The sequence below is a fragment of the Lycorma delicatula genome, chromosome 4, assembly GCF_047948215.1.
Source record: "Lycorma delicatula isolate Av1 chromosome 4, ASM4794821v1, whole genome shotgun sequence".
In the NCBI taxonomy this organism is placed as follows: Eukaryota; Metazoa; Arthropoda; class Insecta; order Hemiptera; family Fulgoridae; genus Lycorma; species Lycorma delicatula.
Genome location: NC_134458.1, coordinates 3,662,601 through 3,674,612, shown reverse-complemented (window position 1 = coordinate 3,674,612; position 12,012 = coordinate 3,662,601). Strand labels below are relative to the sequence as shown.

The 12,012-nt window shown below is 33.6% G+C and overlaps 1 protein-coding gene across 1 annotated transcript in view; it reads left to right on the top strand.

Moving 5' to 3' along the window:
- The first annotated feature begins 1,118 nt into the window (after positions 1–1,118).
- The window catches only part of FASN3 (Fatty acid synthase 3), a 280,712-nt gene continuing 269,818 nt past the window's right edge, over positions 1,119–12,012 (top strand). The window contains exons 1-2 of the mRNA XM_075362162.1: positions 1,119–1,222; positions 8,967–9,165. Coding sequence (XP_075218277.1) covers positions 8,967–9,165 — 199 coding nt within the window. The 5' untranslated portion in view covers positions 1,119–1,222. The remainder of the gene's footprint in view (positions 1,223–8,966; positions 9,166–12,012) is intronic.

Genomic DNA, 12,012 nt, shown 5'->3' with positions numbered 1-12,012 from the left:
TTGTTAAACAAAAAATTGACCAAGACGGTTAACTCAGAAGACCCCACTTTATCTGTTTTTACAAACTTTAAAATACCTTTTCAAAGGTATTTTAACTCAAAAGTTTTTTAACAACTATCTAATTCCTTTCCGCTAGTATCACATTCATGTTGTTTTGTAGTCTACGGGAGTTGCGAGTCGGCTTTTTTTGCTGCGTCTCAGAGCATACATCCATTTTCATGGATTTAGTGCCCTAATTTTTTATTTTTCAGATACGGTTTTATAAATATAGCCCTTATAAATAGAATTAGGTCGGAAAAAAGTTAATGCTTATATTGTCCTTATCGCCGGCTTTACCGTTCGAATTAAATGAAAACGTACGGTTTTAAATATATCTTAAAATTCTTTTTCATATTTTTTAAAAATACAGAGCTTTGTAAGTAGTATTTTGGGACGTATTTCGGCCGCTCGGTAAACACCGTCGTGCGGTACGAGGTTAGAAAAATTCATACGCACCTCTTAAAACAGAGATTACAATTATTCGACCGGATACCTGCACGCGGTCGGCTTCCGTGATACGACTTGTTTATCGTTTTGCGACTGAAAATCGTCATTTCTTAATCTACCGACCCCCGTGTATTTAAAGACCTGTTTTGTGAACAACGACGTCTAATTTTTAAGCGTACGGCTTATTCCTGATGTCTTGGTTAGTTTTACCGTCGAAAAGTTTTTTCAGATTCGTAATATTTTTATTTCGTTAAAATATTTTAATTTATTTCCTAGAATTAATGATCGGATGAACTTTATAAAATGTTTAACCTTTTTATAAAAGAAGACTTGAAAAAGTTAATGTAATCGACAAAAAAAGTATTGAATTATTAAATCGGTTTAAAACAATAGGTTTCGACCCAAAGATATTTCCTGCGATACGGTTACTTTTGAAAATTAACGACTCGGGCGACGGTATATCGCATATATCAGGCTATTTTTTATATCCGTCGATCGTAAGAGTCGTTATTATTTGTCGTTCTGGAGAGGGGAGAATGAAGAAGGAGGGATATGAGAAACTTCTTCCGATAAAAACTAAACGACGTGACTTCGGAACGGCAGTAGTGAATTTTTTTCGGCAGTGTGAACGTTAGCGGACCGTAAAGGACGTACATTCTGTTTAAATCGATATCTTCGACGACGTAATAACATTTGTGCTTTTTTGGTGTTTGTGTCGCATCGTAAATAGTCAAATGTAAGTTTATAATTTCACAAGTACATTTTATTTCTCGATGTTCGTCGATCTTTATTAATATTTTAATGTTTTAGTCCGATTAAGCTTAATTCACGGTATTTTGTAATTAACGGCGTCCACACACTACGCCGCCGTCGCCGCCTGAAATCGAAGAAACCACTTCTGTATTTTCATTTCTCTGACGTTATATAAACGTCACTATAGGAGATTGGATATTCATTCCTTTTTAAGTTTATAATTACAACGTAAATCGCGTAAAATATTATCCATCCTTATTTAATAGAATTAATTGTACTATATTTCTGAGGATAAGTATTATTTAAACCACAGAGATATTATGATATGGAAATATCGTTTATACCGAATAAAAAGCGTCAGTATCGTTTTACTTTCTCGGCCGTTATAAATGTAACGACCTGAAAATAATTGTTCAAAAACCGATTGATCGATCGACCCTGTGATTTCTATAGTCCCTTTAGAAAAAAATACTAAAATTTGGATGACAAAATTTCATAGGGTATCGTTTAACCTATTATCGTGAATTTTGGTGCGACAGCATTCGTATTAGGACTGATTATATTAAAATTAAATTTTTTAAAAGTCGAATGAGGAAGAAAGGAGATATCGAAGAGGTACGATATCTAGGAACGTATTCGGACGTTGTGAAAATTTTACTATTACATGTCTTTATCTTAAAAAAGAATAATAACAAAGAAAATTATTTTTTTTTTTTAAATCACTCTGGTTTCGAAAATTTAGTAGCTAAAACTTTCAATTTTCTTATCCTTCCCCAGCCTCTCGTAATTTTTTTTATCCCCGAATGAAGTGTTATCGAGTAGAGAATAGTTTTCGACCTTCTGATCGAGTGTGTGACAATTCGAGTTTCAAAAAAATGGAAGCTCCTAACATTTTCTCTTTTTAACCTATTAAAAAGCGATCTAATCGAATCTTCATTTATTTTTATGTAAACTAACCGTTACCAGGAAGAAAGCATATTGCATTTTTAAAAATAATTTTAGCTGGATCTGCTGAAAACAGTCGTTTGAGGAGTTTTTATGTATCTTTTACTGTACGGAGTGATTTATTACAGGGGGGGGGGGGATCCGGGTGAGTCTTTACCGGTTTTAGAACATAAAAAAATTGTTATTTAAGCCCGTTAAATTTTCAATAGATGGGGAACAAATTTTTCAAATAACTCTCGAGATAAAAATAAAACTCAACATTTATCTCCAGAAATTACATTTCAATATATGTATGTTCGTGGAGAAACATTTTAGTGATGTGCGAGTAGATTTATTCTATTAAGGTATCGATGATTAATACGGCAAGGAGGTGATAAAGCGCGTGTAGTTTAAAATCGGTGTTCCGTATTCGTACGAACTGTAGCGCTTTAAATAGTACATGGCTCTGATATCGTGTAAATAAAATTTACGTGTATGTTAGGCTGGTGTTCTGCGGTTTTCCTCGTTTATGAAAGTTAGTCGTTCAGTGTAATGTTCATCGTAAAGATGATTTCGGTAAATTTGTATGAATAAATCCAAACCTGGTATTATAAAGAGAAAAACTCTATCGTTGGCCTTGCCGCCGAAGTCTACGATTTAACTTCCGACCTAAATTTATTACAGTCATTCTGTATTTATAGATACCGGTAGTGGAGGCTCGCGTGTAGGCACTGTGGAACTGCACCACCCCCTATTTCCAATCGATATTATTGATAACATTTAGTAAAACAAGTCCTTTTTACTTTAATTCTTTCTTTATACTTGTGCAATATATAATCGTTAAGCCTAATGTCAGTAGCCATCCTCCAGTTTATGAAAAAGATACAGAAATCTTTGTATGGAACTGTGCGCTTCTTAGTTCCAGCGGCGTGGTGTTTGGCTTTGTGCGCATGCGCATATAAGAAGCTGAACGCGAGGCTCCGAGGGGGAGAGAGAGAGAGCACTTTCGCTTCCGCAGTGCCGACCCTGGCGTGCTGGTGAAAGGTAGTTTTTTTTTTACTCCGCGTGTGCATGGAACGTTCCTTGTTCGTTCTCTTATGTAGTTTAGTCAGTAGAAGGAATATGAAAGCGGTTTAGTTGTTTTTTCAGTAGCGATCAGAAGATGGCGGAAAGCAAGGGCTCTTTGATCGCCAGATCTGTCCAAAAACACGCTGGAGAGGCGAAAAAGAAGGTAATTAGTAAAAACTAATTATATATTTGTTTCTGCGTACGCAGTAATTTAAATTAAACACCGCTGGACTACAGTGTTTTTAAGCGGACATTTTATTAAGTTATTTTAATACATTTTTATTAATTTTAATTAAGTTATATAATAATATTATCTGTATTGACATTTTATTATTCGGTTAAACCGAATACGGTTTTTAAGCACGATGCGCTTAAAACCCGTGTACCGTATTGTTGAACTGATAAAGTGTAGAATTAGATTATTATCCTGCTTCCAGCTATTCTATTTGATTCTTTTATTCGGTTCTTTTATTATACAGAAAACTTTAACCGTGGCTTTGAAAGGCCCAGAAAAAGATTTTCTGGAGTAGCACTCCCAATAATTATGGCTACGAGCTGCCACTGGATACCGGTAATTATACCTATTATACATCGCAACGTTTAATATAGAATTTGGTACGTGCTGGATAAATCGTAGCTTATACATATGTTTGAAAATGTACATCGTTTTGTAAATTATTTTTTTAAATACTGGCTCTAAGATGTTAGTCGCTTGAGTGCTGTACGTATTAAAGAAGCTTGCGAGCGAATAATACACGAAAAAACATTATTTTGTTACGATCCTTTACATAATCGGTGAACTCGCTTAATATTTTATGAATTTTATCCTGTCGGCCGATTAATATTGCGATCGAACCGTTGTTAAATTAGAATACCGTTACCCCGATCTAATAGAGGTACAGACCTCAACGCACTGAAGTCTCGAGATCGAAGGAAGAAGAGATTCAGTCTCTGATTACCAAAAACACTTTGCGGTTTACACCGCAAAGTGGGTTTTCAGACATCGAGGGCGCAAACTTACGTCCAACCAAACTATCCGTGCACACCGAGAACCAAAGAACGGCGGAAGGGTGAGAGGCGAAAGATATGTAGATTAACTGTCCGACCCGCTATATAATTATATGAATAAAAAAATTACAAAACCTTTTTTAGTCGTCAGCAACGGCCGATCCGCTCGGTTTTCGAGGTGAAGAAAAGCGCATGGATTTTGGATTCACGTGTATATGTGTTTTCTTCTTTGTTTTAGGTCACCTGTACACAATAAGTGCTCGTATAAATACCAGAACGTACGGATCCTTATATATTTTTACCGCAAATACTACAGAGTGTAAAAGTTAGCTGCCGTTTGAAAACCTGCTTTTAAATATAAAGTCCGTAACCGGCATTCTGTTACATCTACCGAAAGAGAATCACGACCGAGGAAGTCGAAAAACTTAATAACGTGCTGTTCACGACAGAGATGTAATTTTCCTGGGGGTAAGTACGGACGATGGTTTACGGTATTCGCTACAGGGAAGAAATAAAAGTATAGAATAATTTCATATATCTCAGTAGGGTGAAGCGGAGGTTTTACGTATGGAGTTAAATTTTACGACAAACTTAAAATCCGAGTGATCCGTTTAGCAGTCGGTCCAATCTGCATTACAAATCCATTAAGAAGGCTGAACAGTATTCAGGAAAAAATTAGATTAAAATTACGTATACACATAAAAATAGAAAGATATGAATTTATCTGTCGTTTCATTATTAATGTAAACATGGTTTTGCGGGCACTACAAGCTTTTACGTATAGTGCCGTAGATTGTAGGCAAAAATTATTTCATTTGTTTAATATGACCTTATGTCACTATAAGGTCATACGTACTTTTATGTATATGATAATAGATTATTAATATTTTGTATTTTTATTAAATTTTTGCTTCAAAAACTTTCGGTCGCGGTGATCTAAAGATTATGTGATGTGTAATCAGTCTAACGGGCTGTCGATACTCGTACATTTTAGTACGAATATCGACCTAAACGGAAAGCATTTAGATGTGTGAATAAACCGACGAGTATAATGAAAATAAAACTAGTATTACAATTAATATATGCTAATACCGTCCGGTGAATCGCTTTATGTTATTTCTGTGTATCCCCTTTGCAAGACAGGAAACATTGTCCTAAGTTCTTAGAAAGGTCACAACATTAACATTGAATATATTTTTTCCGAGCCGTAAAAATTATACATTCAACGAATCGTATTTAATTATTAATACACTTAAACTTTTGAATATATAATGAATTAAATAATTATTGAAATTTATGACGAAATTCGTTTATTGTAAACGGGTGATTAAATGATTACTTTCGTAAAAAGGATACCTTAGAAAAAAATATGTAGGGTATAACCGAAAGTACTATATTAACGTAACCTTAAAGGTAAGTGAAGTGTACGTACAACATACACGTGTATGTATGTGTGTGTGGGGGAGCACAGGTGATAGAATCACAATACCCTCGATCTACTGAGCTTTGAATCACTAATTTGTTACTGCCAGTCACAGTCAGTGTTCTATGAATTTGTGTTGTACAGTAAGTGAAAAAAAAGTAGTAAATAAATATAAAATGAAGGCCTAGAATTATCAACGATAAAAAGAAATGATAATTTCTTGCTATTGATCGACACGGGTTCGAAACTTACAACGTAATTCAATAAGAATCGAACACCGAGTATAATAAACTACGTTTCTCGTAGAAAGGGGAGACGGTGTGGAAGACGCCAGGACCGTTAATAAGAGTATTATTTAGTTATAAGAAAAATAACATACAAAAATCATATTTCGTCATTACGTTGACAGAAATCTACGCTCATTCATGTAGTCTAATAGAAAATCTTACTTATTACTAGCTACATTGTCGAACATGCCGTCGCAGTTTAAATAAAAAAAATGTTTAAATTTTATCTAACTGTTTATTTAGACCGTTATTAAGTGTGACAATACTTACGCGATCGTGAACATAAAAATAGGTTTCAGCAACTTATTAGCATCCTTAATAAGCACTTATTTTTATCGAAAACAAATAAATAGTCGAAATATTTTTCTTTATTTGTGTTTAGTAATCGTACTGTTTTTATTACCAGTGAATTAGATTATTACTTGGCGATTTTATAACTTGTAATTCTGTGAGTAAGCTGGAATGTTTTTCCTGATGAAAATATTTTTTTTTATTTTAAGAATATTCTTTTAGTTTTTCAACCGTATTGGTATATCAGCGGAAGCGCAACGGTGATGTTATACGATCCTCATCGTTCACCTCATATCTGCACGAGATACTGAAGTACGAGTACGGGGTTGCATTATCCTAAGTTAATCGCCCGCGCAGAACGAGAATTTCTCGTCAGACGACCTATAGGCTGTTATAAAATATCTTTACGGCACTGACTGCATGTTACTCGTAGTTTTCACGCAGTTGTCGACGCGATTTGCGAAAACAAGCACGTCGATGCAAAATATTTATGTTCTAGCGTTTCAAAGGGGTACAGTAATTTAAGGTGCGTTTAACTTTATTTTTGTGTTTTTTAAATATTTTAGTTTACTTTTAACGATTAAAATAAAATTTTTATTTGCATAAAATTTAAATTAATATTTGAAAATTAAATTTTTATTTTTATTCGGTCTAATTTTTTTATTATCTACATATAAGCTTTTTTCGGTTAACCTTTTTTGAGCAGATAAGAATTGATATCTTACTTTTTTCAGACGATTATTATTACTTTTCGTACGCCATAATTTTAGAAGATTTCTATCATTTACCTTCGCACGCGGTTTCAGATGAACCCGTATCGTTTCTAGGGATTTGATAGGGAATATAGTATACGAGACCTTGACTTTGATCTCGTACGTGGTAGTCGATTCTTTATTCAGTAGTGTACCTACGCGTTAAAAGTTCCTTGACGTCGTCTTTTCATTATATCGTCGTTGAAATCGGTTTGTTTTGCATTAACAATGAAATGTAAAACTCATCGCGGTTGAACATTTCGAATTTATATCCGACTTAATTACATTACATTTTTCGTTTGATACGATAATTTTAATTCACGCCGCCTGATTCTTTTTCGATCGAAAAATAGTCTTCTGGCTTAGCTGTTTGCCTTGCCGACTTTCTTTATGGCTGAAGTAAGACTGAACTTTTAATTTTTTATTGCTTTTGAAAAATACATTTAAAACTGTATTTTTTTGTATGTTTTTCTCTTTTTTTTCACTTTATTTCCGTTATGAAGATTAAAATTTACACTTGCAATAGAACTTTGAAAGCAAAAACATAAATGCCTATAATAATTAAACAAACCAAAACTAGCAATAAATCGGCGTGTGAGTCGATAGTGGACGACATCAGTTAAAGTCAAAAGGGATGAAGTGAAAACCACACAGTAATATAACATAATAACAAACATCAAGTTTACTCTTACGGTCGGAACATATGCTCAAAATGAGGAGTAAATGCTCCGGCGGAGGAGTCGCTTGACCGGCGATTTGTAATCGTACTGCCGACGACTTCCGAGCGGAAGGAAAAAGAACTGGAAAAAAATGTCTCCAGAAAGATTTTTCCGTCATAAATAAATCAAATCGTGTTGTACCGTGCGTTTACACACGTGTTTATATCCCAGGTCGTATATCCCAGCCGGCTAGACGTTATATTCAGCTCAGGACGTCCTTCGGGTAGTATCAAGTCGAAGACAAACGATATGAGCTCTTAAGTAATATATCGAAATATCTTGATTTTCTTACCGAATCGATCAAAGTAGAGCGACTTCCGATTAAAAAAAAACAAAATTTCATTCGTTGTACTCCAATTTTCCGGAATTGTGCATGTCAATTCAACGAAATGTTTCAGAATAATTTATTTTCAGTGTCAAATAGTCATCTTCTAACCAAGACTACAAAACAAAGAATTTTTATTACGCAAATCGACAAAAAATCACAATTATTTACACATTTGCTGTCGCTGTCAGACAGCAAATTTTTGTATAAATTAAAGAAGAAGCGATTCAATCTAGATTCTATCACGTAAAATGATGACTTATTTAAAAAAAATTAAGATACAATATGTTTAAATATTTTGATGTTCAATTTTGAGGGGTTTTTAGTCTTTTTGTTGCGATTTTTGCAATGAAAAAAAACCAGTACAGGTATGATTTTCTATGCGATTCCGCTTTTTCTTCACGTAGTTTGAAAAACTGCTCAAGTTTTGGTAAGGAAAGAACGGGACTTCCAAAAGCACACTGGAAAGAGAAGTTCTCCGTTAAATTCCGCACTGCATTTTATATGTTCATACGAATTTTAATGTAACGGTTACAGACATAGTGAAGAATGTGCCACATATGGGCGGCTTCAATCATACCGTGTTTCTATAAAATTCTTTTGATGCGACAGAATATTTCATATATTCTACTAAAACAGATTCCAGCAAACGTAAACTGGAAATCTATCCGGAAAAAAAATAATCTTTCGCTCACATAAATCTCATACAAATAGTTAAATACAGGAAACACCGTTAGTAATTTCCGACTGACTGTTTTTAATCCCAAAAATTGTCAAAAGAAATATTTTTATGCGTTAGCCGATCTGCAATCGCAACATCTTTCTGTAATGTACCAGTCGCCTTAAAAAATTAACGGAAAGATCTGCGATGTCAACGATCAGTTTTTCTGTTTGTTTATTTCCTTCTCACCAGTGTATGTTTTTTTTCAGATGGTGCCGACAGTACTTCCTAACCCAGCTGCCGCTTTAAAAGCAGGAAGAAGGTTGGCTAACCCGGGTGACGGTGAAGAAGTGGTGATAACTGGAACCGCCGGATTTTTCCCGGATTCTGAAAACGTAGCCGACTTTGCAGAGAAACTTTTTAACAAGGTCGATTTAATAACGGACGATGACCGTCGATGGAAACTAGGTAACGCCGAATGAATTTTAAACATTAAACCGTTCCTAACAATTCGTTCTTATAGACTTAAATTTGCGTAAAAACTTTACGATTCGGATCGATGAATTTCTCATACCTTTAAATGGCGTTTCGGATCGACCTTTTAGATGTAATCTTATTTAGTGATTTTTCTAACCTATTTTTTAAGCTTTTCAGTTCAAAAATCAAAATTATAGTTAAAGACGGAAACAAATCGTTCCTCACACTAAAAAATTCAAATCGCTATCCCGACATTAAAATATTTATTATTTCATCGTACAAATTAATTTTTTATTTATTTTAGAACTTAACTTTTGTAACGATTTTTGATTTTTATTTATCTATAGAGCAAGAGGTAAAGTCTGATTTTAAAATTTAACACGATCTAACTTTCAGAGCGTGATGTTTTACGAAAGAAATTCAGAACAAAGTACAAATCGCTCACACAATCGGGTTTAGGCATAACCTATTCTATATTAAAACGATTAGGATCAGGGTTAAAAAAATGAAATTATGTATAACTTCGTATATTCCATAATCATGAATTCGTATACTATCACTAGTAAAAGAAACATTGCGCTCTGCTGATGATCGTACCTATTAATTATTTAAACGACAGAACGCACCGGATTCTGAAACACTATGGTCTTATAACTAATACATTATAATTCTCTTAGTCATCGTATATTTTATTTGTTTTTTACGTTTACTTATTTTTAAATCTAATTTCTTTCTTAGAAACGAGTCCGTGATCCGTTCAGGATTTTTTAAACCGATTTTTATTCTCAGCAAAAAACGAACAATTTCATCAAGGTATTTAGTAGAGCTTTTTCCTTTTTCCTCGAGTTTTTCTTCGGCTCTGTCGTTTCATCTTTGATATTCAATACGCATCAAAGAGCAACTTGAGAGTTCTAGAACGGATCGTTCAGTTATTTATACGATTATGTATGCCGTTTACATCATCACTGTTTTCTCTATTTTTCAGTCCTGTTACCTACGTTATTAAGTTACTTCGACAGGCCTGCCTTTAGGAGTAACCGAACGATAAGAATTTGTGCCCTACTCTTTCTTTAATGGAACTAAACTTCATAAATATTTATATATCTGAATTTTTCTCCTCGCTCTTATCCTTTTTTTGAGGTTTATTTATCTTATCAATTTGAGCTCTTTTTCAGTAATGAGATCACATACGATGTAACGTTGTCGTCATATAAATCTGCGAGCTTCCGATTAACTATCCCAAACAATAGCGCATCAGTAATGTGCTAATCCAATGAGAGTTGGATGGATTAAACTGTTATAAGTTGACAGCGCGTTAAATATTACCTTTTATGTTTTATATTTACTGTTTTTTAAATAAATGTTCTTTCACCGGCCTAATCGTTTTTGTCGATTTTATAACCGCGAGGTGAATATAACTTCCCTAATATTCATTCTTTTTCTAGTCTGAGTTCCAAGTATTTACGAATCGATCAGTTTAGAGGATACTAGTCGTTAACTATCTTTAAACACCAGTCTCGTTTTCTCGAGTAGAGTACATAGCTTTCTTTTGAGAGCAACGCAAAATAAAATGAAACGGGTTACAAAGAGAGATAATTAGGAGATACGCATGAAGAAACGAGGTACCTTAATATACATCGGATACCAGATATCTCGATATACTGCAAAACCTCGTTATCGAGGCTATGTGAAAATTTACAAAGAACTGACCGAGTAAAAATAAATATAAAAAGCTGTATAACGCGAGCGAGAAGAGTTTTAGTGCAGAAAATAAGTGAATCTGTGGTACCACTCTGATCTTTTTTTATCACAGCGACTTTATTTATTTACTTTTTTTTAACAAATTAAGGGTCTTCTAACACGGGGATTCTTGTTAGCGGAATCTCTGAGAAGAAATCTAGTCAGAGTGTAAGTATCGAGTTAAACAAGATAGGAATCTAAACACGCTGGAATTTTCTGTTTTTTTTTTCTTTCTTAAACGTAAATGAAATTTGTAATTTGTTTCGTAACTCAATTTATTTTTTACTTTAGTTAAAGGTCCAGTAGATTTAAAAATCGGCATATTCCTGTGCGAGTTATCGATACGTACGTAGGACGTACTACGTATGTTGTACGATATCGATACGTACATTCTAATCGTACCAATTCTCCTGTATAAAATACAAAATTATACATCGGAATTATTTCAAATGTTACCGGCACAAATAAGAGTAGTGTTCACCGACTTTCGAAAAACAGTTTCACGCTCTTGTATTTACGATCACACATTATTAAAAATTAACAATATTTTATTCTTATATCACAGAGTGACACACGATAGGGAGGAAGAGGAGATGAGAAAGGGTATTATTACGCTTCATTTTCTATTACGTGCGCCTAAAAATATATAAGAATCCTAAAACAGTATATGTATAATTATGTACTCATATATCTACACCGATTAACGCCTTCAAATTTTATTAAAGTAGTTTATTCTGTACCGATTTTATGAATTTATTATTTTAAAGAATACATTAGTATTGTTTCTTATAATGATTATCTTTTTTAATGAATATTAATATATGGGCTTCGACTTCTTTATTTTTTATTTATAATCTCATACCCTGTATTGCTATTCCGATCTAGTTTTCAGATTCAAATTCAAATTTATTCCAGTAATAATTTTACAAATAAATATAAAAACGTTCCATTTTCTGGAATATGTAGAGCAACAAAGCTCCAGTGTCAAAGGTAATAATACATAAATAAATCTTAAAATATAGCATCTAAACATGGTTTATTTTGTTCCTTCCGGGCAAGTACTGAAGCGGTTCTTCTTGTTATCTTAGAATCGCTTGC